Below are 27,448 nucleotides of genomic sequence, written 5' to 3'. Positions count from 1 at the left end.
CGGTGCCCAGAGGCGGGGGGCAGAGGAACGGGGGGCGGCAGGGGGCGGTGCCCAGAGGCGGGGGGCCGGGGAATGGGGGGCAGGGGGCGGTGCCCAGAGGCGGGGGGCAGAGGAACGGGGGGCGGCAGGGGGCGGTGCCCAGAGGCGGGGGGCCGGGGAATGGGGGGCAGGGGGCGGTGCCCAGAGGCGGGGGGCAGAGGAACGGGGGGCGGCAGGGGGCGGTGCCCAGAGGCGGGGGGCCGGGGAATGGGGGGCAGGGGGCGGTGCCCAGAGGCGGGGGGCAGAGGAACGGGGGGCGGCAGGGGGCGGTGCCCAGAGGCGGGGGGCCGGGGAATGGGGGGCAGGGGGCGGTGCCCAGAGGCGGGGGGCCGGGGAATGGGGGGCGGCGGGGGGCGGTGCCCAGAGGCGGGGGGCCGGGGAATGGGGGGCGGCGGGGGGCGGTGCCCAGAGGCGGGGGGCCGGGGAACGGGGGTCGCGGGGGGCCGGGTCGGGCGCTGAGGGGGTCGCCGGGCCGCTCCCCCCCGCCCCCATCTCACCAGAGCGGGTCACCGGCAGAGCCGCCGCCGCCATCGCCGTGCGGGGGGGGGGGACGGGACGTCTCCTCCGCGCATGCGCACCAGCCGGGCGGGGCCGGGACGCGCCCGTTTCCGGTCCGTGCCGCTCGGTTCCGGCCCGGTGAGCGCGAGCGGCGGGGGGGGTTTGGCGCCTCTTTTCCCGGCCCGGGGCCGCGCCGTGCAGGGAGCGGGCGGGGAAGGGGCGGCCCCGGGCGGGTGTCTGCTCCCCCCCCCCGGGACCCCCCTGGGACCCCCCCGCACCCCGCGGAGCGTCCCAGAGCGCGGGGCGGCCCCGCCTCGCTCCCCGCGTCAGCCCCCGGCCAGCGCCCCCCCCGACAGCGCCCCCCTGGCCAGCGCCCCCCCCGGCCAGCGCCCCCCGACACTGCTCCCCCCCTGGCCAGCGCCCCCCCGACCAGCGCCCCCCCGACACTGCTCCCCCCCTGGCCAGCGCCCCCCCCGACACTGCCCCCCCCGACAGCGCCCCCCGACACACCCCCTCTAGACAGCGCCCCCCAGACACTGCCCCCCCCGGCCAGCGCCCCCCCGACACACCCCCTCTAGACAGCGTGCCCCCCAGACACTGCCCCCCCAGACACTGCCCCCCCTGGCCAGCGCCCCCCCGACAGTGCCCCCCTGGCCAGCACCCCCCCGACACTGCTCCCCCCGACAGTGCCCCCCCGACAGCGCCCCCCGACACACCCCCTCTAGACAGCGCCCCCCAGACACTGCCCCCCCCGGCCAGCGCCCCCCGACACACCCCCTCTAGACAGCGCCCCCCAGACACTGCCCCCCGGCGAGTGCCCCCCGACACACCCCCTCTAGACAGCGCGCCCCCCAGACACTGCCCCCCTGGCCAGCGCCCCCTGACACACCCCCTCTAGACAGCGCGCCCCCCAGACAGTCCCAGACAGCGCCCCCCAGACAGCGCGCCCCCACAGACAGTGTGCCCCCCAGACAATCCCAGACAGCATGCCCCCCCAGACAGCGCGCCCCCACAGACAGCGTGCCCCCCAGACAATCCCAGACAGCGCGCCCCCCCAGACAGCGCGCCCCCCCAGACAGCGCGCCCCCCCAGACAGCGCGCCCCCCCAGACAGCGCGCCCCCACAGACAATCCCAGACATTGCCCCCCCAGACATTGCCCCCCCAGACAGTGTGCCCCACACACACTCCTAGACAGCGCCCCCCCAGACAGCGCCCCCCAGACAGTGCCCCCCCAGACAGCACCCCACACACAGCGCCCCACAGGAGGCCTCGCTCTGTCCCGCGGACCTGGGGGCCCCGTGGGTGAGAGCCGTGTAACCCTGCACAGGTTATGCAGGTCAAGCCCGGCCTGAAGGGCCCACCTCTAAGGTGAGAGGGTTGTTTCAGCCTCCAGGCATATGCGCCAGCATATTTGCTGAGATTGCCAACCTGCGGTGACTCTGCCTGCTAGCTTTAACTTATCTAATGCAGGCAATGGAACAGACGCAGGCTGGCTATTGATAGGACTGATTTGTTCTAGATTTGAAATGGTAAGGGGATTGGATGGTTCAGAGGATTGACAATAGGCTATATAGGCTGTTTTTTTGGTCTAAATCAAAGCAGCTGGCTTCTAAAATTATCTGTTTTACCCTCCACCATATCTTTGTCTACACTTTCCCAGATTCTAAAGCAACAATAGTGTCTCATAGCTGCTACTGGATTATTAGTTTCTACCACTGCCTAATATTCATTTTTTAAAATTAATTTGCAGGGCCCCCTTGAATAGTTTCTAATGAGATGAGTTTAGTCATTCGAAATCTGCAGAAAGTCATCCCCCTCAGGCGAATCCCACTTCGCAGAAGAATAGAAATCCTTCAGAAGATTTTGCACGTGCAGCAGTTCGACCTGGGCATTATCTGCGTTAGTAACAGAAACATTCAACTTCTCAATAGCACCTACAGGCAACAAAATGTCCCCACCGATGTGCTTTCCTTCCCTTTTCATGAGGTAAAATTGTTTTTTTGGTTTTTTTTTTTCCTTTCTTCTGCTTTCCACAGCGACTTTCTTGGTCTGCCAGACACAACTGACTTCTTTGCAAGCCATTAGAGAAAACACCGTAACCCTTATTAAATAAATCCTAAAGTAATTTGATATCCTATTTCATTGCAGTGGCTCTCTGTGATGATACACTAGGACATAGTGGTGCTTCAGGGGATCCCAGACATTTTGTGGAACTTGATGGTGATTTGGGACCTGTTTCAGGGCTCTCAGAGGGTATTGTCTTTGAGAACATCTTCAGCAATCCTCATTAGCTGTTTTATATGTTCTTCCTTGCATGGCACCATAAATGCATGAAAACAGAGCCATGAGTAAAGTTATACATACGTATAGGGCCTGTTCCCCAGCATTTCAGGAATTCTACTACCACAAGGCAGCTGGCAGCAGTTAACGTGCCACTGCTGGGAAGCTGAGAGTGGACAACGGGATGGTTCACTTAATGAGTACCTGTTCTGTTTACTCCCTCTGAAGCACTTGGCACTGGCCACTTTTGGCAGACAGGATGCTGTGTCAGATGGACCATTGGTCTGACCCAGTAGGGCCATTCTTATGTTCCTGCTTTTTTCCCTTTTTTTGGTCAGTGTTGTTTAAATCTTCAAAGTAACCAGTAGGGAGTTTGATTATTTAAATTAGGTAACTTGTTGATAATATCTAAATGTCTTTCTGTTGCTCTCTTATGGAAGGAAGGCAGTCAAGATTTAAAAGAAAAAATGTACAGGCTCACACATTCGGCTACCATCAGGTACGAGGTATAGGAAGAGAAGGCATTGGAAATATAACTTTTCCATCAAATGTACATGTTTAAACACTTTGGGATCCCATTTGATTTCTGCTGACATGAGAACAGTATAATTGCTCACCTAGGTTCATAGGAGTGGCCAAAATATTTCCTAGGTAAACAATAATTAGCTAAGTTTCAGAGTAACAGCCGTGTTAGTCTGTTTTCGCAAAAAGAAAAAGAGTACTTGTGGCACCTTAGAGACTAACCAATTTATTTGAGCATGAGCTTTCGTGAGCTACAGCTCACTTCATCGGATGCATACCGTGGAAACTGCAGAAGACATTATATACACAGAGACCATGAAACAATACCTCCTCCCACCCCACTCTCCTGCTGGTAATAGCTTATCTAAAGTGATCATCAAGTTGGGCCATTTCCAGCACAAATCCAGGTTTTCTCACCCTCCAGCCCCCCCCACACAAACTCACTCTCCTGCTGGTAATAGCCCATCCAAAGTGACCACTCTCTTTAAAATGTGTATGATAATCAAGGTGGACCATTTCCAGCACAAATCCAGGTTTTCTCACCCCCCCCACCCCCCTCCAAAAACCACACACACAAACTCACTCTCCTGCTGGTAATAGCTTATCCAGAGTGACCACTCTCCTCGCAATGTGTATGAAAATCAAGGTGGGCCATTTCCAGCACAAATACAGGTTTTCTCACAACCTGGATTTGTGCTGGAAATGGCCCACCTTGATTATCATGCACATTGTAGGGAGAGTGGTCGCTTTGGATAGGCTATTACCAGCAGGAGAGTGAGTTTTTGTGTGTGTGGTTTTTTTTTAAAAAAAGCAGGTGGGGGAGGGGTGAGAAAACCTGGGTTTGTGCTGGAAATGGCCCACCTTGATTTTCATACACATTGTGAGGAGAGTGGTCACTTTGGATAAGCTATTACCAGCAGGAGAGTGAGTTTGTGTGTGTGGTTTTTGGAGGGGGGTGGGGGGGTGAGAAAACCTGGATTTGTGCTGGAAATGGCCCAACTTGATTATCATGCACATTTTAAAGAGAGTGGTCACTTTGGATGGGCTATTACCAGCAGGAGAGTGAGTTGGGGGAGGGGGAGGCGGAGGGTGAGAAAACTTGGATTTGTGCTGGAAATGGCCCAACTTGATGATCACTTTAGATAAGCTATTACCAGCAGGTGAGTGGGGTGGGAGGAGGTATTGTTTCATGGTCTCTGTGTATATAATGTCTTCTGCAGTTTCCACGGTATGCATCCGATGAAGTGAGCTGTAGCTCACGAAAGCTCATGCTCAAATAAATGGGTTAGTCTCTAAGGCGCCACAAGTCCTCCTTTTCTTTTTGCGAAGACAGACTAACACGGCTGCTACTCTGAAACCCAGGAGTAGAGTTCATCACAACACACTGCCTGTAGATCCAGGTTAGGACAGAGTGGGGCACACAGGATGGCTGGGGTCACAGGCGGGGCTTCAGAATGGCTAGCGGTGGGGACAGACTGAAGCATGGGCTCAGGAGCTAGTGAGGTGACGGGACCCACACAGAAATGAGGAGGTTGGTTAAACAAAAATTGAAAGGTCCAGCACCAAAAGTAAAATCCCTGCAAACTGCACAGAAACTTAAAGACACCAGAATAGAGGCTCAACTTAAATGTATACCCCAAATTAAAAAACATAGTAAGAGAACCAAAAAAGAGCCACCGTGGCTAAGCAACAAAGTAAAAGAAGCAGTGAGAGGCAAAAAAGGCATCCTTTAAAAAGTGGAAGTTAAATTCTAGTGAGGAAAATAGAAAGGAGCAGAAACTCTGGCAAATGAAGTGTAAAAATATAATTAGGAAAGCCAACAAAGAATTTGAAGTACAGCCAGCCAAAGACTCAGAAAGTAATAGCAAAAAAAAATTTAAGTATATCAAAAGCAGGAGGCCTGCTAAACAACCAGTGTGGCTGCGGTTGAGGAAGTAAGGGAGATTCCAAAACCTGAGCCATTCTTTTTAGGTGACAGATCTGAGGAACTGTCCCAGATTGAGGTGTCATTAGAGGAGGTTTTGGAACAAATTGATAAACTAAACAGTAATAAGTCACCAGGAGCAGATGGTATTCACCCAAGAGTTCTAAAGGAACTCAAATGTGAAATTGCAGAACTACTAACTGTCATCTGTAACCTATCATTTAAATCAGCTTCTGAACCAGATGACTGGAGGATAACTAATGTGACGCCAATTTTTAAAAAGGTCTCCAGAGGTGATCCCTGCAATTACAGGCCTCAGAGGCCTGTAAGCCTGACTTCAGTACCAGGCAAACTGGTTGAAACTGTAATAAAGAACAATGTTGTCAGACATATAGATGAACATAATTTGAGGAAGAGTCAACATGGTTTTAGTAAAGGGAAAACATGCCTCACCAATCTGCTAAAATTCTTTGAGGGGGTCAACAAGCATGTGGAATAAGGAGATCCAGTGGATATAGTGTATTTAGATTTTCAGAAAGCCTTTGACAAGATCCCTCACCAAAGGCTCTTAAGCAAAGTAAGCTGCTACGGGATAAGAGGGAAGGTGCTCTCATGGATTGGTAACTGGTTAAAAGAAAGGAAACAAAGGGCAGGAATAAATGGTCAGTTTTCAGAATGGAGAGAGGTAAATAGTGGTGTCCCCCAGAGTCAGTACTGGGCCCAGTCCTATTCAACATATTCATAAGTGAACTGGAAAAAGGGGTAAACAGTGAGGTGGCAAAATTTGCAGATGATACAAAATGACTAAAGATAGTTAAGTATAAAGCAGACTTCAAAGAGCTACAAAGGATCTCTCAAAACTAGGTGATTGGGCAACAAAATGCCAGATGGAATTCAATGTTGATAAATGCAAAATAATGTACATTGGAAAGCATAATCCCAACTATACATATAAAATGATGGGGTCTAAATTTGCTGTTACCACTCAAGAAAGAGATCTTGGAGTCATTGTGGATAGTTCTCTGAAAACATCCACTCAATGTGCAGCGGCAGTCAAAATAGTGAACAGAATGTTGGGCATCATTAAGAAAGGGATAGATAATAAGACAGAAAATATCATATTGCTTCTATATAAATCCATGGTACACCCACATCTTGAATACTGTGTGCAGATATGGTCACCCCATCTCAAAAAAGATATATTGGAATTGGAAAAGGTTCAGAAAAGGGCAACAAAAATGATTAGGGGTATGGAACGGCTTTCATATGGGGAGAGATTAATAAAACTGGGACTTTTCAGCTTGGAAAAGAGACAACTAAGGGGGATATGATAGAGATCTATAAAATCATGACTGGTGTAGAGGAAGTAAATAAGGAAGTGTTATTTACTCCTCATAACACAAGAACTAGGGGTCACCAATTAAATTAATAGGCAGCAGGTTTAAAACAAAAGGAAGTATTTCTTTACACCACACACAGTCAACCTGTGTAACTACTTGCCAGAGGATGTTGTGAAGGCCAAGATGCTAACAAGATTCAAAAAAGAGCTAGATAAATTCATGGAGGATAGGTCACTCAATGGCTATTAGCCAGGATGGGCAGGGATGGTGTCCCTAGCCTCTGTTTGCCAGAAGCTGGGAATGGATCACTTGATGATTACCTGTTCTGTTCATTTCCTCTGGGGCACCTGGCATTGGCCACTATTGGAAGACAAGATACTGGGCTAGATGGACCTTTGGTCTGACCCAGTATGGCTGTTCTTATGTTTGACACATAAAATATGCAGAATTTTGAAATATTGTGTGCAGAATTTTTAATTTTTTGGTGCAGAATTCCCCCGGGAGTAACACCGCTATTTTATTAGCGTGCTATTGCAAGTCCCACTAGTCCAAGTCTGTCAACCTGGGCTAGGAGGCTTGGTGCCACGGGCTGTGTCAGCCTACCCTAAGCAAGTCCAGGACATGTGTAAATTTTACACTAGGTGCTGGACCTATACATGTTGCCTGACACTGCACATAGCAAATCTTTCACAGCTAGTGATTCATCCTTTGGATCATACAGTCAAATCCAAGTCCCTTTCTGTCATTTTCCAGTTACTGTCCTAATGGAAGTTAAAGAGCCCCTAGCTAATTTCCTCTGTCAGTAAAAAGCCTTTAGTGTCTAAGGTTCCATTTGCATGAACCACCATTGCTGTATCAGTGCCTAGCTCATTACTTTGTAACAACTTTGGGAAGCCTTGAGGATGAAAAGTACTCTGTATAACCAGATTCTCACCTATGTTAACTTTTGGAAGGGCTTCTGTATTTCAGAATCTGAAAGCAGGTGAGCTGCCTCGGCCGAGTCTTCGAGACGAATACAATCTTGGTGATGTTTTCCTAGGAGTAGAGTATATCTATCAGCAGTGCCAAGAAAATGGGGAGGATTACTACAGCATTCTTACAGTAAGTGTTTGCTTACTAATACAGATTTCTCCTCACAGACTCGATTTAGGAACCACGGCTGAAACAATACTAATATTCACTGTTGGGGGGGATTTTTTGCCAGTTTATGGACATTGCAAAGATTCATCTACAGAAAAATATTCTGAATCCCAAACCTATAATGTAAAGGAATTTAAATTTATGTTCTCCATGTAAGCATGAAGTCATGCTAAAACACATTTCCAATTGCAGTCTTTTCTTAAATGTGGCTAGGATGTCTCTGGTAACTGTGTTCAGTGCTGTTACAACTTTGGAGGAAAGACTGAGTGGTAGAATAATACTTTTGTGAATAACCAAAGGATCAGTTGAACTTAAGTCAAGAAAACTTACAAGTGATGAATAAAATCAGGAGAATGTCACCTCGGCTACCTTGAGGGCTGGGAATTAATCTGCAGTGAGGGGTAGTTGTGGGGAATTAAGACAGTTTAGGAGCTATACTCTATAGATTCACTGTAGAGGCTAAGCAGCAAGCAGGTCTCATCAACTGTCTAACAGCAGAAACTGCTCACACGAAGGAGCAGAAGCAACGCAGCTGCCATAACTTACCTAGGAGCGGTTGCTTCTCTGTCTGAGCTGAATTAAAGTAACTTCCATCAACAGCAGAGGTTCTGCTTTACTTAATGTGGTTCTCTTTGTCCATATAAGGGTTATTTTTAAATACAATAGAACAAGAAAACATAACTCTGAAAAACTAGGAAAGTAATGGGAGCTAAGCATCTCTAGATATTAGCTGTGGAATAAGATGGGCTCAGAGGTGACTTGACCTCTTAGTCTGGTCTGGATCACTTGGCAAACTGGGCACAGACAAACAATATGTGTTGTATAAAGCTAAACGTAAATATATATATCAAGGAACAAAGAATGTAGGTTACACTTATGCAGTGGAGGACTCTATCTTGGGAAGCAGTGACTCTGAAAAAGATAGGGGGTTTGAGTGGATAATCATCTGAACATGAGCTCCCAGTGTGCCACTGGCAAAAAGGACTAATGTAATCCTTGGACACATAAATAAAGGTATCTCGAGTAGCAGTCAAGAAGTTATTTTACCTGTCTATTTGGTACTTGTGCAATCGCTGCTGGAACATTCTGTCCAGTTCTGGTGTTCACAATTCAAGGAAGATGTTGGTAAATTGGAGAAGACTGAGAAAAGAGCCACAAGAATGATTAAAGATCAGAAAACCTGCCTTATAGAGATGGACTCAAGGAGCTCAATCCGTTTATCTTAACAAAGTGAAGAGAAATTTTGTTAGTAGAGAGCTCTATAATCTAATGGACAAAAGCATAACAAGATCCAGCGACTGGAAGCTGAAACTAGAGAAATGCCAGCTGGAAAAAAGGTGCATATTTGGCTTACAGCAACTTAACATTAGATATAGTGCATCACTTGACATTCAGTCTTGATTTAGAGTTGTGTTTAAAGAGATGCTGTACCTCAACCAAAAACTTATGGACTTGGTTTGGGAATTATTGGGTGAAATTCTATAGCCTATTATACAGGTCAGACTAGGTGATCTTAATGGTAACTTCTGGCAATAAAATCATGGATATGGAATTCAGGGACTTAGCAAGATACTTTTAAAAATAAGTTTGATCCACCTTTTAAACATAAGTTTCAGAGTAGCAACCGTGTTAGTCTGTATTCACAAAAAGAAAAGGAGTACATGTGGCACCTTAGAGACTAATAAATTTATTTGAGCATAAGCTTTCGTGAGCTACAGCTCACTTTATCAGATGCATGGAAATCCGATGAAGTGAGCTGTAGCTCACGAAAGCTTATGCTCAAATAAATTTGTTAGTCTCTAAGATGCCACAAATCCTCCTTTTCTTTTAAACATAGAGTGTCATGGCTTTCAGTCCCTGCTGCGGGTCCCCATGTTGGTCTTGCGGTCTAAGGCCTTGTCTACACTGCAGAGTTTTGTCAGCAAAAGGCAGCTTTTAGAGGCAAAACAGTGGAGGTGTACATACTGCAATGCCATTTTTGATGACAAAGCTGCCCCTTTTTAGCGACAAAATAAAACCACCTCAATGAGAGGCATAAAGTTTTTTGCGGCAAACTTAAAGCGACAAAGTATCAGTGTAGACCGGTGGTGGGCAACCTGCAGCCCGTCAGGGTAATCCTCTGGCGGGTCACAAGACAATTTGTTTATGTTGACCATCTGCAGCTCCCAGTGGCCGCGGTTCGCCGTTCCCGCCAGTGGAATCTGTGGGAAGCAGTGGCCAGCACGTCACGTGCCCTGCCACTGCCACTCATTAAATTGCCATAACTAGCCTCTCCCAGTATCTCACAATGCCTACCGTGACCACTCTGCTCACTGTTTTGAACTCTGCTACCCTGCATTGCTGATACACAGGCATGTGCCTCTAACCCTTTTCAAAGCTCTGGGAAGTTCCAGTTTTGTTCAACATCTTTAATAATGACCTGGATGATGGGATGGATTGCACCCTCAGCAACTTGGCAGATGACACTAAGCTGGGGGGAGAGGTAGATACGATGGAGGGTAGGGATAGGGTCCAGAGAGACCTAGACAAATTGGAGAATTAGGCCAAAAGAAATCTGATGAGGTTCCACAAGGACAAGTGCAGAGTCCTGCACTTAAGACGGAAGAATCCCATGCCCTACTACAGGCTGGGGACCGACTGGCCAAGCAGCAGTTCTGCAGAAAAAGACCTAGGGGTTACAGTGGATGAGAAGCTGGATATGAGTTGACAGTGTGCCCTTGTTGCCAAGAAAGCTAATGGCATTTTGGGCTGTATTAGTAGGGGCATTGCTAGCAGATCAAGGGACATGATCATTCACCTCTATTCGGCACTGGTGAGGCTTCATCTGGAGTATTGTGTCCAGTTTTGGTCCCCACACTACAAGAAGGATGTGGAAAAATTGGAAAACATCCAGCGGAGGGCAACAAAAATGATTAGGGGACTGGAACACATGACTTATGAGGAGAGGCTGAGGGAACTGGGATTGTTTAGTCTGCAGAAGAGAAGAGTGAGGGGGGGATTTGATTGCAGCCTTCAATTACCTGAAGGGGGGTTCCAAAGAGGATGGAGCTCGGCTGTTCTCAGAGGTGGCAGGTGACAGAACAAGGAGCAATGGTCTCAAGTTGCAGTGGGGGAGGTCTAGGTTGGATATTAGGGAATACTATTTCACTAAGAGGGTGGTGAAGCACTGGAATGGGTTACCTAGGGAGGTGGTGGAATCTCCATCCTTAGAGGTTTTTAAGGCCCGGCTGAAAAAGCCCTGACTGGGATGATTTAGTTGGTGTTGGTCCTGCCATGAGCAGGGGGTTGATCTAGATGATCTCCTGAGGTCTCTTCCAAACCTAATATTCTATGCCACTCAGCTCAGGCAGCAAAGACAGCAAAGAGCAAATCATTAACATGGAATGCTGTTCTCTTCCACACTATGAACACAGAGACAGGCAGGGGTGGGTGGGGGTGTGGGTGTCCCTCCCTCCCTCTCTCGCCCCCCCGCCCCCCGCCTTGGTTGCTTCTGGCGGCTGCCTGAACTTAGAGACAGCAAGCCGGCACACTCACTCTCCCCCAACACACACACTCTGTTTCCCTCACACACTTCAGTTGAAAAGCTGCTGGCAATCTCAGAGGGTGCCCACAGAACGATGGGATTGAGAAACCTGCATCATGTGACGCTGTACCTGCCCCATGAGGAATTGCAAACCCTTCCCAAAGAACCCTGTGGTCAGTTGCATAGTGGGATAGCTACCCACAATGCACAGCTCTCTGTCTATGCAAGAGCTGCTAATGTGGATGCACTCTGCCAACACAAGGAGCATAGTGTGGACATGAAATAGCGGTTTAATTAAAACAGCATTACTTTTGCCAACAAAACTCTGTAGTGTAGACATAAGCCTTAAACTTTCTGATCTCTTCAAAATTGTTTTTTATTTACTGTTTCATCTCTGTTTTGGGGAGAGAAAAAGGGTGAGCTTTGCCCCAAAGAGGAAAGGGATGCTGAAGGCAAGAATGCTTCTTCATTGAAACCTATTCTTATGTACCTTCATGCAGCTCCTACCAGGGAACCTAAATTTGATTTACTGAAGTCCTAGAACAATTCCCTCCCTTGTCCCCAAGGTTCTGAGTGCCCACAGTTCTAATCGAGGTGAGTGGGAGCTGTATTATTCAGTGCCTCTGAAAATTACCACAGATCCACTGGTGCCATAAGGGGCATAGTTCCATTTGAAATTAGTGGAGTTGCTGAGACTGATAACTTTTGAAGATTAGAGCAGGAGATGGGGTTGTGTTCCCAGTGACCCATCGGGTTATTTTGATTAGCAGCAGATGTATTTTCTTGGACATGACCATAGATAAAGATATTTTACCATTTGAAAATGTCCTTTTTGGGGACAAGAGGTTGAAGATAAACTTGTGGCTGACTTGTCAGAGGAGGCTATTATTACAAACACTTTCCTCTGGAATTTCTGTTTTCTTTTGGTTGGTGACTTTAGATATTACCTGTTCTTGTACTTTTTGGAGTATTAACTGGTTTTCCTCTGAAGGTTTCCCAAAAGCAATAGAATATATACAGCTGACAACATGTGAGAAAGCTAGACTATATTCATACGATTAAAGTTAGTCATTCTTGCTGTTTTTCTGCTCTTGCCCCCTCTTCCCATCTCAGTCCAAGGTATGCAAGGACCATGTGCATTAGACTATTGATCTTCATGTACTGTCTAGTAAAAGTAGTTAAAAGTGCCACAAGTACTCCTTAACTCTATTATTGTCACTTTCTTTGTGAAGAACTGTGCTAAATATTGCAAGACCGCACCTACATACTACAGTGATGCACACATGAATAAATGTTTAGAGATCTGTAAAATACTAAAACCATTTTTGTTTCCTTGGACAGGTGACTGCAGCTCATGGGCTGTGCCATTTGCTGGGATACCGGCACAACACAGAAGCGGAGTGGGAGCAGGTAAAAGGATGTCCTTACCTAAGCTGAGATAGATGTATTAAGAATGCCCGAAGTACACTAGTGATGGTACATCAAATTCAAAACCTTATTGTAAATGCAGAGACATTTTCCTGACTCTTCACACATATTGTAGTATAACCTTCTAATCCTGATGCTCTCAGGGGCACTTTGCAACCAGTCATTCATACATACATTCAAACCATGAAAGTAACAATGCAAAGTTCTAATAGTGCCTTTCATCTTAGAGAATCCTCAAGAACTACATCTGTGTTTAAAAGGGTAGTGGGTTCAAAAACAGGGCTTAGTATGGACACTTTCAACTTTAACTGTGGAGACACAACTGTGCCTCTATGGGGCAGGAATCTGCACAGCAGCCATATAACACTGCAAGGCTACAATACTTTAGAAAAAGAAGTGGTTTAAAAAAATATCTAATTGACACTGTAGTGGGAATTTTAGGAAATAATGCTGTGCAATTATGTTTAGCCGTCCATCAGAGCATCTCAAAAGTGTTATCCTAATTTTACAGATGTAAAAACAGACAAAGAGTTTTAACTATTTGTGCAAGTTCACACAGAAGACTACTTAGAATAGAGAACAGAACCTAGTATGACAAAGTTAGTGGGGGGAGGGATAGCTCAGTGGTTTGAGCATTGGCCTGCTAAACCCAAGGTTGTGAGTTCAATCCTTGAGGGGGCCATTTAGGGATCTGGGGCAAAAACTGGGGACTGGGCCTGCTTTGAGCAGGGGGTTGGACTAGATGACCGCCTGAGGTCCCTTCCAACCCTGATATTCTATGAAAGTCAGGCCAGATGGCTGCAAGAGGGTGTGGGAAGGCAGATATGTAAGCTCTAGAATGTTAAAAGTCCTCTGCCCTATCAGCTGAGAAGGAGTTACCTCAGGTCATTTAGGAACACCTGAATCCAATTAAGGGCTGCCTGAAACCTTTTAAAGCCACTCCCCTGTTGAGAGAAAGCAGGAGGACACATGCTGGCAGGCAGTTACTAAGCTAGTGACAGCAAGGAAATGAGCATCTCCAGGAGCAGAGACTGTGCTCCTTCCCATACAGAAAAGACAAGCCTGAGCACCTGCCAGGGAAGGACTGATTCCCCAGGGCAAACCACAGGATGATACCCCACCCCAACAAGGAGATGGGGGAAAGTATCTCCCTTTGTATTAGTGTCTAGTGAAATAGTTCCTTCTGTTTGTTGGAGGAACACCCCTTAGACCTCCCTGAGGCCTACCCAGAAAATACGGCCGAAGGAACACAGAAGGGGGAAGACAAAGACTGCCCCCAGTGTGGCAGATGGGTTGATTTACCCCATGCCCCTCTCGCCAAAAGGAGAAGTGCTGGGGCTGGTGAGACGAAGGTGCCTTGCCACACGAGGTATGCCAGGTTTCCTGTTCTGTTAACTGGAATATGTATAGTACCTCCCATAAGCAGGTGTAATAAATCACATTGGAATCTTGCCAGAACATCAGGATTAACACCTTTTTCTTGTGGAAAAAGCCTTATGAGCTGTTTAATAACCCATCTAATCAGGGCCTGCTTTTTCCATCTTTTTTGAAAATTGGGACCTCCAACAGCCCAATGCCCTAACTCCAGTTTGGGGGATTAGTTGGATACTTACTCAGAGGGAAGAATCGTCTCTTGCAGCAGAAATAGCCACCATTGCCTGGATTTCCTTTGGTTTCAAATAAGATGACTGACCAGGCTCAACCTAGCTTAGTTTGTGAGAGATGACAAGATCATAGGCAGAAGTTGCATGCCTGCAGGCATATCTCCAGTTTTCTTAATGAACCATAGGTAAATGTGACTGCAATCAGTGGGAACTAAGGACAGTCAGCATCTCACAAGGGTACTGTGTATCTGGAAGGACTGAGCACTAAAAGTGCTTTGAAATCCTTGCATGAAAGGGTCTGTGTAAGAGCCCAGTCCTGTAAATGCTTATCCATGTGAATCTCTGTGTGCTCATGTGCGATGTCTTATTGAGTTCATAGGTAACATTTCTCATGTAAGCAAGTATTTAAAAGGAAAGGCATGATGCAGTTTTAGTGCCCATTCTTGTAAAGTGCAGTTCTGGTCAGAAATGTGACTGTAAATACGGTATAGTGGGTTCTGGATTTATGATGTCTCACTGATTCTGTATCAAATGTGTGGGTGGATGTCCGGCAAAGACATGGTTTCCTGACTGCCAGCTCTGCAGACTCAGATTGGGCTCTTTTCTTCTCACTTGGTCATCACAGTACTTATTTGCTGCTGGTGAAATTGTCCAACGTGACACCTGTGCAACTCAGTTGCATGAAGAGAATCCCGCTGACTTCATCTTAACTGTATTGGCTCAGCGGTTACTTTTGTCCATAACTCGTCTGTTATGACTTTGAATTCACACACGGCCAGATCTGTTGAGTAAGAAGTTGCCATTTTTACATCGTTTATTTTGTGGATTAGAACAGCATTTTAAAGTCTATTGCTTAAAATTATAAAGAATGTACATGAAGGGAAAATGAGCATTCTTATTGAGTTTTTTCCCCACCCTTATAGATGTATCAGAAGGAAAAACAAATTCTTGAGGAGCTAAATGGAATCACTGGTGCAAACCTCCAGCCACTGACTAAAAACCATTTCTGATCACGTCACAAGAAAAAGAAAGAGGACCCAGAAAAATAAATCCTCATTCTACTGAGAAGAAACCAAGTAGCATGGATACAACTAACTTAAATGAATCACTGTTAATACTTAACAGGCATCTATGTTAACTTCATATAGTGTCAACAGAATATCTTGCATTGTAGTGTGTAATAAAATTCAGCCAAACAGTTTCTCTCAAGCAGAGTGCAGTTGTATATGTAACTTGTAACCAGTAATAGATTCCAATATCAAACAATACAAACGTATGTTGAAGTATCTACTGGAGACCCATAGAAGCAGTTGAAAACTACAGTGACTTACTCCTTTATACTGCTGTCCTATCTTTAGTGGGAAAGAGGGTAGAAAAGTGGAATCAGAGTTTCAATTAATTAAATTGTTCAAATATAGTCCTGTGTCCAATATCTGAAGTTGGCTTTGAAAAAGACTTAAGATGAGAAAGATGCTACCCAGAGAGTCTTCCTTTGAGGTTGGTGTATCCATATAAAAGTAGCAGTGATTTAAATCATTTCGTGCATGAGTTGCTGTAGAGCGCCACAAAAAATTTTTCTTCTTGACCTCAGGTAAGTGTGTTAACTCAGTTAGGGCCAAAATCTTATCTTATTCAAAGTAAAAAGCACCTAGCATCTGTATCTGTAAGTAGTCCCACGGCCTTCAATAGGACTATTTATGAAATAATGTCCTCGTTAACAGGACTAAGGTGTCACCGTCTGGTCCTAATTTTGCGGGAAGTAGTCCTGTAGTACTGTTCATCCACTCCTTTTGAATATTTATTTTTCACAGTTATAAAATTTCTCCTACTAACTTGCACCTGGGAATGTGTCTCTATCTGCATGTATCAAATCTTAGCTCTGGACACTTTCAAAGTGTACTCATGGACCCTCCTATGGAATAATGTGTTGCCCATCTGGACCCTGTTTAGAATAATATAACTGTCTTACACACAATGGGAAATGTTTAAAAAAATATGGTGTACGTAACACACATGCTTAAGCATGCCATGAGGGGACTGTTACATCTGTGTCCAACCATTGTCTTGATTGTACCCTGAAGGGGGTTGTGTGTAATCTCTGCTGAAGCTAAGAACTAGCTGATTGTCATAGTTATTGTGAGATGTTTGTACGGGTAAAAGTTTGAGAGCTATGGAACGTACAGAATATTATGTTCCAAATCTGTTTGGAGTGAAACCAATCACCTGAGCTGACACAATCAACATAAGAACACTGAGCATCCCTAGAGCCAGCCTACATTTAGTGTCTGGGGAAGATGCAACCTTGAGCATACTCAAGGAAAAATGAACCCCAGGAGAGTTCTGAGAAGAGGGGGCCTCTTAGGCTATTGTCCCTTAGTCCATGACTGTATCAGAGCAGAAGAAATGGCCCAAGTGGCTATCTATTACAGGAGGGAATGCTCTGTCAGCAGGGATGTGTCTCTCATGAACAGTAGACCTCAGCTTTCTGGGCTGGACAAGCATGAGAAGGATTAACCATTGGGTGATAAATACTTTATTGGCCTGGACAGTAACTTATTAAGTACAGGCTCTAGTTTGCATCTTAAAGGTTTTTTTTTTTTTCCGGTAACCTTATGTTTCCAAATCCTCTTACTTGCCTTTATTTTGAATCTTAATCTTAAACACAGACACGAAATTAAAGTTTTAACAGAGTGCCTTGTGCTAAGGAGAATGTTGAACTGAGATAAAAGTGGTGAACTGGGGTACACTATGTCCATGGAGGTAAGGGATTGGGGAGCATTGCAGGTGTCCAGAAGATAGGTGTAACACAGCAGGGTGTGTAAATTTTCTATCCAGAGGGGAAGAGGAGAGCTCGGGGAGCCTGGAGCAGCTATGTTGCCCGTCAACAGTGGTTGGGGAGAGTTTCCTCTGCTGGACCACAGACAGGGCTCTCTCCTGCTGTGAGGTAGTGATTCACCCCAGCCAGCTCGGGTAGCCCTGAAAACTGTCAGTGTACATTTCTAAAATAAAAGCCACTTGAAGTGACCTTCCTTTACTGTTGGGCACTGAAAAACAGTTGCTCTCTGTAGGCTGTAGCTTCAAAAATATTCCACACACCCCCTTCCCCCCGAGGAAACTAAAATTTCTTCTAGTGCTGTTGTTTATTCTGGGGTAAGCATGTGGAAGCCTCATTCAGGATTGGGCTCCTACTGTGCTAGGGGCTGGAGAAACACAGATGGCATGGACCCTGCCCTAAAGAGCTTACAGAGAGCTCTGTGCAGGCACTGCAGTCTGCATGTACATGAGCAACTGGCAGGATCAGCATCTAAGGAGCAGTCTACACTAACCTTTGTATTGTTAACTTCCTTACAGCAAGAACCATGTTCAAACACACTTCATTAGAAAGCTACTAATGCTGTTTCTGATCCATGGAGAGAGACTCTCAGGCCAAACTGCAAGTTGTTCCACCTGGGCAAAACTCAGTGCCCGTGTAGATTTCAATAGGCACAAGAGTCCTTGTGCATAGAACATCTTGCAGAATCAGTGCCTTTCCAAATAGTTTTTTTAGGCTTTTTATTTATCCTACTTCATCAGTATTGAATTCATCTGAATTAACAGTATTTCACAATCAGTTGTCTTTTCCTCTTTATACAGGAGGTAAGAAAAGTGTATACCTGCCCTTTGTTTCCTATCTTTCAACCAGTTACCAGTCCATGAGAGCACCTTCCCTCTTATCCAGTGGCAGCTTACGTTGCGTAAGAACCTTTGGTGAGGGACTTTGTCAAAGGCTTTCTGAAAATCTAAGTACACTATATCTACTAGATCCCCCTTGTCCATATGCTTGTTGACCCTCTCAAAGAATTCTAGTAGATTGGTGAGGCATGTCTTCCCTTTACAAAAACACTGTTGACTCTTCCCCAACTAATTATGTTAATCTATTTGTCTGACAATTTTGTTCTTTACTATAGTTTCAACCAGTTTGCCTGGTACTGAAGTCAGGCTTACCGGCCTGTAATTGCCAGGGTCACCTCTGGAGCCCTTTTTTAAAAGGGCGTCACATTAGCTATCCTCCAGTCACTTGGTACAGAAGCTGATTTAAATAATAGGTTACAAACTACACATAGTTGGTTTGCAATTCCACATCTGAGTTCCTTCAGAACTCTTGGGTGAATATCATCTGGTCCTGGTGACTTATTACTGTTTATCAATTTGTTCCAAAACCTCCTCTAATGACACCTCAATCTGGGACAGTTCCTCAGATTTGTCCCCTAAAAAGAATGGCTCAGGTTTGGGAATCTCCCTCACATCCTTAGCAGTGAAGACCGAGGGAAAGAATTCATTTAGTTTTTTCCACAATGGCCTTATTGTCCTTCAGCATCTCCATCGTCCAGGGGCCCCACTGGTTGTTTAGTAGGCTTTCTGCTTCTGATATATTTAAAAAATTTTTTTGCTATTACTTTTTGAGTCTTTGGCTAGCTTTTCTTCAAATTGTTTTTTGGCCTTCCTAACTATATTTTTACACTTCATTTAACAGAGTTTCTGCTCCTTTCTATTTTCCTCACTAGGATTTAACTTCCACTTTTTAAAGGATGCCTTTTTGCCTTTGTCTTTTACTTTGTTGTTTAGCCACGGTGGCACATATTTTGTTCTCTTAAAACGTTTGTTAATTTGGGGTAAACATTTAAGTTGAGCCTCTATTATGGTGTCTTTTAAAAGTTTCCATGCAGCTTGCAAGGATTTCACTTTTGGTACTGTACCTTTTAATTTCTGTTTAGCTAACTTCCTCATTTTTGTGTAGTCCCCCTTTCTGAAATTAAATGCTATCATGCTGGGCTGCTGTGGAGTTTTCCCTGCCACAGGGATGTTAAATTTAATTATATTATGGTCACTATTACCAAGTGGTCCAGCTATATTTACCTCTTGGACCAGATCCTGTGCTCCACTTAGGACTAAATCTGGGGTTCTCTGGGGTTGGGACCCCTCAAGGGGTTGCGAGGTGATTACATGGGGGGGTCGTGAGCTATCAGCCTCCACCCCAAACCCCAGTTTGCTTCCAGCATTTATAATGGTGTTAAATATATTAAAAAGTGCTTTTAATTTATAAGGGGGGGGGTCACACTCAGGGGCTTGCTATGTGAAAGGGGTCACCAGTACAAAAGTTTGAGAACCACTGGACTAAATCAAGAATTGCCTCTCCTTTTGTGGGTTCTAGGACTAGCTGCTCCAAGAAGTAGTTATTTAAGGTGCCAAGAAACTTTGTCTCTGCATCCCGTCCTGAGGTGACATGCACCCAGTCAATATGGGGAAGTTGAAATCCCCCATTATTATTGAATTTTGTATTTTTATAGCCTCTGTAATCTCCCTGAGCATTTCATTGTCACTATCACCATCCTGGTCAGGTGGTCAGTAGTATACCCCTACTACTATATTATTATTCGAGCATGGAATCACTATCCATAGAGATTCTATGATACAGTTTGGTTCATTTAAGATTTTTACTTCATTTGATTCTACGCTTTCTTTCACATATAGTGCATGACGTGTTCTGTCCTTCAGATATATTCTGTGCCCTGGTGTTACTATGTGCTATTGATTATCCTCATTCCACCAAGTTTCTGTGATGTCTATTATATCAATATCCTCATTTAATATGAGGCACTCTAGTTCAGCCACATTATTTAGACTTCTAGCATTTGTGTATAAGCACTTGAAAATCTGTCTCTTTGTAGGTGTCTGACATTACATCATGTAATTGAATGGGACTCTTTTTCATTTGACTGTTTCTCATCTATCATACCCGTATTTTATTATCTTCCATTCTGTCCGATTTATAAGGATATAGAGAATCTCCATTAATAGATCCTCCCCTAAGGGATGTCTCTGTCCGAACCACGTGCTCCTCTGCACCTATTGGCTTTCCCTCAGCCCTTAGTTTAAAAACTGCTCTACGACCTTTTTAGTGTTAAGTGCCAGCAATCTGGTTCCATTTTGGTTTAGGTGGAGCCCATCCTTCCTGTATAGGCTCCTCCTTTCCCAAAAGTTTCCCCAGTTCCTAATAAATCTAAACCCCTCCTGCCTACATCATTGTCTCATCCACGCATTGAGACCCTGTGGTTCTGCCTATCTAGCTGGCCCTGCACGTGGAACTGGAAGCATTTCAGAGAATGAGACCATGGAGGTCCTGGACTTCAATCTCTTACCTAACAGCCCAAATTTGGCCACTAGGACCTCTCTCCTATCCTTCCCTATGTCACTGGTACCTACATGTACCACGACCACCCATTCCTCCCCAGCACTACACATAAGTCTGTCTAGATGTCTCGAGAGATCCGCAACCTTCGCACCAGGCAGGCAAGTCACCATGCAGTTCGCCTGGTCATCGCAAACCCAGCGATCTCTTTCTAATGATCGAATCCCCCATAACTATTACCTGTCTCTTCCTAATAACTGGAGTTCCCTCCCCCAGAGAGGTATGGAACTCTTGCCATAGTAACTTTCTTTTCTTTTAAAATAAATCTTAGATTTAGTTAATAAGAATTGACTATAAGTGTGTTTTGGGGTAAGTTCGGAAATATTCATTGCTCTAGTTGGTAATGTGTTTGATCTCTTGGGGCTGGTAAAACTTTATATATGGTGAGTAGATTTTAAGTAACCTTCACTATATAGACTTGGCTGTCTGGGTGGGGGCCAAAGGCTGGATTGCTTGAAGGGAACCATATTTTGGCTTCTTGGTAACCAGTAACTTATTGGAAAATCTGTTTTGTAACTGGCTTGGTGAATCTAATTATGAGAAACATACTTTAAAAACAAACAAAAGGAAGTATTTCTTCACACAACGCACAGTCAACCTGTGGAACTCCTTGCCAGAGGATGTTATGAAAGCCAAGACCATAATAGGGTTCAAAAAAGAACTAGATGCATTCATGGAGGATAGGTCCTATTAGCCAGGATGAGCAGGGATGGTGGCCCTAGCCTCTGTCTGCCAGAAGCCGGGAATGGGCGACAGGGGACGGATCACTTGAGGATTCCCTGTTCTGTTCATTCCCTCTGGGGCACCTGGCCCTGGCAGAAGACAGGATACTGGGCTAGATGGAGGCTTGGTCTGACCCCGTAGGGCCCTTCTTAATATACCACCGGTCTGGGGAGTGTGGGCCCTGGTTGGCATTCTCCGTATAGCCCCTCCAAGGAGCCAGGTCCCGCAGTACCCAGCATTCTACATAATACTTGCCCGCCGCTGTCCTTTCCAGGCCTATGGTGTAGGCCGGGGCCAGCAAACCTGCTCCCTTTTATTACCCCGGCCCGGCCCGGCCTGGCGGCGAAGGCTGGACAGGAAGGCTCCCCGGGGGCTGATCCCCTTGCCCCGGGGCGGCGGGGACCGGGCCGTTTTAACCACAAGGGACCAGGCGCCGCGGGCAGGTGCTTTGGGGGGCTGGAGCCCTGCCGGGGGGCGGCAAACAGGACCCGCCGCCCCCGCCCATCGCGCCCCCAAGCGCCCCGCGGCCTCCGGGGCTCTTCCCTAGGGAGCAGAACCCGCCCGCCGCCCCCGGTACTCCGGGCAGGCCCAGCGAGGGGGGCAGGCCCCGGTCTCCCCGGCGGAAGGGCAGGGGGCGGGGGCCGCTCAGCGCCGGGCAAGCGGCCCCGGCCCGGCCAGCTCCCCGCGGGGCCCGGAGCCCGGAGCCCGCCCCTCCGAGCGAGCCGCGGATCTCGGCCCGGAGATGGCGGCTGGGCGCCCCGGCCGCCTCCTGCTCCTGCTGGGCCTGGCCGCCGCGCTCTGCCCCCCGCGGGCCGCCCAGCCGCCCCCCGCCGCCTTCCGGGCCGGGCACGGCGCCGCCTCGCTCCCCGCCGCCGCCGCCGCCGCCCGCCGCCGGTGAGGAGCGTGTGGGGCGCGGCCTGGCTGGAGCCCCGGGGCCTGGCTGGAGCCCCGGGGCCTGGCTGGGCCCCGCCGCCGCCGCTGCGGGGAGGACCCGGGGGGCCGGGCCGGGCCGCTGACCCCGAGCCGCTGCGGGCGCCTCAGCCGCGAAGGCCGCGCCCGCAGGTGCCGGGTTCGGAGGCCGGCGGCGGGTTGGCGGCGGCCGCGTTGGGGCTGCGAGAGGCGGCCGGGGCCGGGCCGGGCCGGGGCCGGGCCGGGTTCTGTGGCCCGAGCCAGGCCGGGGCCGCCGTGCGCGGGGCCGGGATGCCGGCGGCTGTGGCGGGGGAGACCCGACGCCTGGCCGCCCCCCGTTTCAGCCGCCCTGTCACCGGCCCGCCTGGGGCCGCAGAGCCGGCTCCGGGCTCTTTGCTGCACAGAGCCTCGCGGCAAATGCCCCCGTGAATATTTTCCTCCGCGTTTGGGCGCTTGCCTTGCTCGTGGCCCAGCGCCGTGCTGTCCAGCTCTGATCCAGCTTAGTTAACGGCCCCAGGTTCCTTGCTGCCTTCCTGAAGTGACCTGATGACATTTTGACCTTGTTTCAGCGTATTGCAGCCCTCCTACCCCGTTTTTTGCCCTCCCGTAAGGAGTCATAAGAGAGACATTGGGAGCCTAGTAAAGTGATTCCAAATTAGCGACAGATAAATTCTCTCTGTAAATGCTCGAAGCCTCCCAAAAGTGATTCTAGTTTCTCACTTTCTCCAGGTATCTTTTGTATGATGTAAATCCTCCTGAAGGGTTCAATCTACGCAGAGATGTCTATATTCGTGTTGCCTCTCTTCTAAAGACCTTGCTGAAAAGTGAAGCTTGGGTATTGGTCCTGCCTCCTTGGGGACGTCTTTATCACTGGCAGAGTCCTGACATTCATCAGGTCCGAATCCCTTGGTCTGAGTTCTTTGATCTTCCAAGCCTCAATAAAAACATCCCTGTTATTGAGTATGAGCAGTTTCTTGCAGGTAAAGTACATTTATTCTGTCACCTGTGAGGGGTTAATAAATCTTTGATGTGTTTCCTTCACAGGTTTTTCTGTTTATGATATGCATTAGAACAAGGTGTGTAGGGTGGTACTTTTTGTGCTACTCTAAAGAGGAGTTTTGAAGTCTGCTCAATGATTGACCCTGTCCGATGCTTATATTTTACAGTAGGAAAACTTACTTCTAACAAGTTACCATGTGTCATTGCAAAGAAAGATCTCTTTCTGACCCAGCGAGCACTCTTAGTGTGACTGCACTTCTATCAGTTTAGTATCCTCAAGCTAGCCACTATGAAACTAATCTGAGAAATGAGAAGCAAATTTGAATTAAACAAGAGCACCTGTGTTATATAGAGTATAGGGCCAAGGAAGGCCGGAGGGAAGAAAACGGACACTCTCGTTATCACCTCATTCAGAAGTGGTGACTTTCAAGAGCCACCATATGTTCCGAACCTGATTTTCCTCTCTAAAGTGTAACTACAGAGAAGCTCGTATGACCAAAACAGGTCATTGTGTGTGTGTGTTCTGATTTACACTGGGGACCAGAACAATGGCTAGGTAGGTGGTTCGGGTTGAAGCGAGCGCAAAGGGGTGCTGTGTGCTCCTGCCCGAGGTATTTGTAAAACATGAAAATATCTTGTGCTTTCATTCACTTTAAGTGAAATTGACTCCATCTGCCTAAATCCCAGGTGATCCTGTTCTGTGTGGAGGGGTTGGTGCAATTCACGCTCTCTTCCCTACTCAGGTTCAGTGCGTTATGCTGCTGTACAAGCCCTCCATTCCCCAAGGGGGAATTTCACCCTTGAAGCTGAAGGGTCTTGGTCTTTCCAAGTGGCATAGAAGAGTTTTGTTTGTTTTGTTCCGATCACCATTGTTATTAAGGATGGCTTTCTAAGGTATACTGGAACAAGCATATTTTCATTTCAGTCCACTAGATGTGCTTTGGTTGACAGTGACGGGAAGTGTTAGAGCTTGAGCATTGATTGTTGTAAGGTCAGAGTGTACCCGATAGATGTAGTTAGGGGTGATGACACCGAGGCAAAAGTGTAATAACTTTATGCTATAATGAAACTGATTGGACTCTTACTTCATGTAGGCATTACCTGAATAAAACCTCTCAGGTGGTTTTCTCCACCGTGGCACAAAGTGTACAATAGATCCTCAGTCCCACCACATAACTTGCCTTTGAATTTTTGTGCTATTTTCTAGACACTAGTGTTGTTTTAATGTGATTTCAGTAAAAGTCACAGTGTTCATGGGTTTTAACTTTTGTGTTTTACCTCCATTGCTCGCAATTTTTTTTTTCTTTTGGTTGCGTCTTTCGAAGTGTCTTTCCCTACTGTTGCTATCTTTATACAGTTGAGAGAAAAAAGGTATGCTCTTTCTTGCTCAAAACAAGTCAACTCTATCCGTGTCGTGACACTCATAGGCATTGAGTCTTGTTTTGTGCTCACTCGGCTGCCTTTTCAGTAAAGCTACATAAAGTATAGCAGTAAATCATTGTAAGTAGATATGAAAATGCCCTATTAGATCTAGTCTTTGCCTTTGCAAGGGCAGAAGACAGTTGTCTGTCCCCTTTTGGATTCTAAATGTCTATATAATTAACAAACCCACCACAAGTGCTGATGAATTACCTTTTGGCTGAGTTCAGTCTTACTGATGATCTACTCTCCATCAAGTTATGACAGTTTCAAGGAAGGTCAAATTTCAGGCCTTAACAAGATTGAGTGTCTTATTAAAATATTTGACTTAATTACTGTAAGTACGTGAAGAGACGTTGATGAACATATATAAGGTATGAAATAGGATCCTTAACCTCAGTGCACAAGCCTAACTAGTTCTAAATATTTTTTTAAAATGCTGTAGTAAAAGCAATTACAGACTTACTTTATCACATTGGTTTGAAAAAACAAGACCACTCTTCAATTGTAAAAGCCCAGAAGACATCTGAAAAATTAAACTTTCATGGTTTTACACTCCTAATTAAAACGTAGCCAAATTTCTCTCAAAGTAATAGCCCTTAGGACTTTAAACACGTGAAAATGGCAGGGTTGGCAATTTTCTTATATTTAAAGAGTGATCAGGACTCAGACTCTAGACTCTGGCATGAGAAGACAAGGGTTGTGGGGAGTGGGGTGGAGGAGGAGAGAGAAAAATATTAAAGGTAAAAGCAAAGGGATGGAAGAGGCCAACTCTGAAAATGTTCGTATTTTATAATAAAGCTGTAGGAAAAAGTAATCCTGTTTACCTGGTCACAGCTGTACTTACTCATAGTACAGTAACAGAGCCCATCCAGTGCCGGTGGAAGCTAAAGAAGAGATTCTTATTGACTTCAAGGAGAGTAGAACAAGGCCCCTTCTGAGAAAACTCCCCGAGCATGGCCAGCCTGCGCTCAGTTCTCACATGCTTGCTCTGAAGACCATCTCTCAGGTGAATGACATGCCAGTCTTCTGAGAGTCCCATTGTGCTTGTTTTTTTAAAAAAAAATTATGGATGCACAGAAGAGACTTTGGGGCCAGTTCATCCCTACAGTAAATCCATTTTTCTCTGTGGAGTTACAACAAAGATGAATTTGGCCCTCCATAGTCAAGGTTGTATGGAGACTGCCAGCGTAAGCTACATTTTCTACCCACACTCCTAAATTTTTGATGGGTACGGGCAATTTGTGTGAAAGCTTGTGTGGCTAAGGTAATTAGGAAGATGACTTTTTGCCTGAGAACTTGGAAACTGTAGGTTAAAGTTTCCTTCATTAAGTGGTATTTAGTGCCATCACCTGTGTATTAAAGTCTACAACAGTATCTCAGAATCTTTCAGCCACTTTCTCTCAGCAGAGGAGATATTTAAGTTTAATGTATGAATATAGGTCTATAACTGGGCTGTTGGCCCACACCTTGGGCATGTCTCCTCTTCTTTTAAGAAGAGCGAAAACAAGACAGGAAAAATACAAGGGGGATAAAAGGTAGAGAGCCCTGACCCTTCAAGGTTCAGTCGTCCCCTTTCTTGGCGGAAGCTCTACTTGTTCCAAGGGGTAGCTCCCCATCTCATTGACAGCCTCAAATTCTTAAGTCATCTTTTGTCAGGAGGCACAGTTGTTGGTTCCTCCGGCCAATTGCTTAAAAGGGTTACCACTGTCAGCTCCTTTCTCCAGGTCTGAAATCCCAGGCAGTCCCTACAGGCAGGGCTTAGTATCCTCCACTGGTACCTTCTGGTTACAAATTTGACACCACCCAAGCAATGTTCCCTCTAATATTTTATATCCATGTGCGGAATGAATTTTGTTAAGTGCACCAGTATGGAGGTGATGTGTGGCGGGGGTGGGGCCAAGGGATTTGGAGTGTGGGAGGGGGCTCAGGGCTGGGGCAGAGGGTTGGTGTGGGGTGGGGGGGTGAGGGGTTCAGGGTGCGGGGGGTGAGGGCTCCAGCGGGGGGTGAGGGCTCTGGGGTGGGGCCGGGGATGAGGGATGTGACACATAGCCAGAAAGGGTTAAGCAGCTTGCAGGCTGATTGACCAAGAGTCAACCATTAGAGAGATGTGAGAACAATATGTATAATTAAGGCCATTCCTTGCTCGATAGGTTAGAACTTTGAAATGTATAGCAGATCACCTGAGAATGATGGAAAGCGGGCAATTGCCTTACGTTAATCTGTGTGGGTAATTACCGGCGATGTTTAGGAAATGGATCTACTTCAAAAGTCCCCATAAATTGCCTATTGTTCACTGAATGACTCCAGGCTGTTATGAGAAGGCCTGAAAACTGTATAAAAGATCCTTGGGTCCTGATCCTGTCATCTCAGATCTGCTTAAGCTTCATCGGTGAAGTTTGAGTTGCAAGATTGAGAATCCCAGTCCTAAACTGGAACACCCTGAGTATGATATTGGACATTGGACTATAACCTATGGACTAAATTCTAAAAAAACCTCTTTACAACTATAAAGCTCACCATCTCTGCTATGAATCTGAATTTCAAGAACTGTACTCGTGTCTGTATGTATACTAATCTTTTAACCAATACTCTCTCTTTTTTCTTTTTTAATAAATTGTAGTTTAGTTGTTAATAATTGGCTGTAAGCGTGTATTTGGGTAAAATCTGGAATATTCATTACCCTGGGAGGTAATGTGTCCGATCTTTTGGGGTTGGTAGAACTTTTTTATATGATGAATAAGATTTTCAGTAATCTGAAAAAAAGAAAAATAAGATTTTCACATTTGACTTCGGTGTCTGAGTGGAGGCCTGAGGCTGGGTTACTTTAAGAGAACTGTGTTGTTGGCTTCTGGGTAACCAGTGAGGTG

General features: G+C 46.5%; 3 protein-coding genes and 1 long non-coding RNA gene across 10 annotated transcripts in view; 2 read left to right on the top strand and 2 right to left on the bottom strand.

Annotated features, from left to right (window-relative positions):
* The window catches only part of MCM3AP (minichromosome maintenance complex component 3 associated protein), a 100,155-nt gene extending 92,470 nt beyond the window's left edge, over positions 1-7,685 (bottom strand). For 2 of the 3 annotated variants that reach the window (XM_073306987.2, XM_073306989.2), the window contains exon 1: positions 537-604. The gene's annotated coding sequence lies outside the window, so the exon portion shown is untranslated. Of the gene's footprint in view, positions 1-536; positions 605-7,538 lie in introns of those variants that run through there. The other variant, XM_073306988.2, reaches the window with a different exon arrangement.
* YBEY (ybeY metalloendoribonuclease) lies at positions 594-15,716 on the top strand. Of its 3 annotated transcripts, XR_012154405.2 has the most exons (6): positions 594-675; positions 2,289-2,524; positions 7,574-7,705; positions 11,768-11,861; positions 12,609-12,677; positions 15,223-15,237. XR_012154405.2 is itself a non-coding variant. In XM_073307001.2 (5 exons), exons 2-5 carry the CDS (start codon positions 2,315-2,317, stop codon positions 15,307-15,309), a joined length of 498 nt encoding a protein of 165 aa, XP_073163102.1. In that variant the 5' UTR covers positions 595-675; positions 2,289-2,314; the 3' UTR covers positions 15,310-15,716. The 3 variants fall into 3 exon arrangements, 2 of the variants coding, with proteins under 2 accessions (XP_073163102.1, XP_073163103.1); XM_073307001.2 differs by lacking the exon at positions 11,768-11,861 and having other exon boundaries at positions 595-675; positions 15,223-15,716; XM_073307002.2 differs by lacking the exons at positions 594-675; positions 11,768-11,861 and adding an exon at positions 1,710-1,906 and having other exon boundaries at positions 15,223-15,716.
* Positions 8,770-23,009, bottom strand: LOC140895980 (uncharacterized). Its single transcript, XR_012154406.2, has 3 exons — positions 22,618-23,009; positions 14,309-15,080; positions 8,770-8,884 (listed from the first exon to the last, which is right to left on the bottom strand). It is a non-coding gene; the product is annotated as an uncharacterized LOC140895980 (long non-coding RNA).
* The window catches only part of POFUT2 (protein O-fucosyltransferase 2), a 28,781-nt gene continuing 23,227 nt past the window's right edge, over positions 21,895-27,448 (top strand). The window contains exons 1-2 of one of the 3 annotated variants that reach the window (XM_073306991.2): positions 21,895-22,145; positions 22,890-23,140. In XM_073306991.2, the coding sequence (XP_073163092.1) occupies positions 21,994-22,145; positions 22,890-23,140 (403 nt within the window). In that variant the 5' untranslated portion in view covers positions 21,895-21,993. The remainder of the gene's footprint in view (positions 22,146-22,889; positions 23,141-27,448) is intronic. The other 2 variants (XM_073306993.2, XM_073306992.2) reach the window with 2 other exon arrangements.

This window comes from Lepidochelys kempii, chromosome 11 (genome assembly GCF_965140285.1).
Source record: "Lepidochelys kempii isolate rLepKem1 chromosome 11, rLepKem1.hap1, whole genome shotgun sequence".
Taxonomy (NCBI): domain Eukaryota; kingdom Metazoa; phylum Chordata; order Testudines; family Cheloniidae; genus Lepidochelys; species Lepidochelys kempii.
This window is presented reverse-complemented; position numbering and strand designations above follow the sequence as displayed.

Coding starts and splice junctions, on each gene's coding strand:
- YBEY (XM_073307001.2), top strand. CDS start 2,315: ATGAGTTTAGTCATTCGAAATCTGCAGAAAGTCATCCCCCTCAGGCGA. Junction 2,525..7,573: donor TTTCCTTCCCTTTTCATGAG/GTAAAATTGTTT, acceptor TCTGTATTTCAG/AATCTGAAAGCAGGTGAGCT. Junction 7,706..12,608: donor ATTACTACAGCATTCTTACA/GTAAGTGTTTGC, acceptor TTCCTTGGACAG/GTGACTGCAGCTCATGGGCT.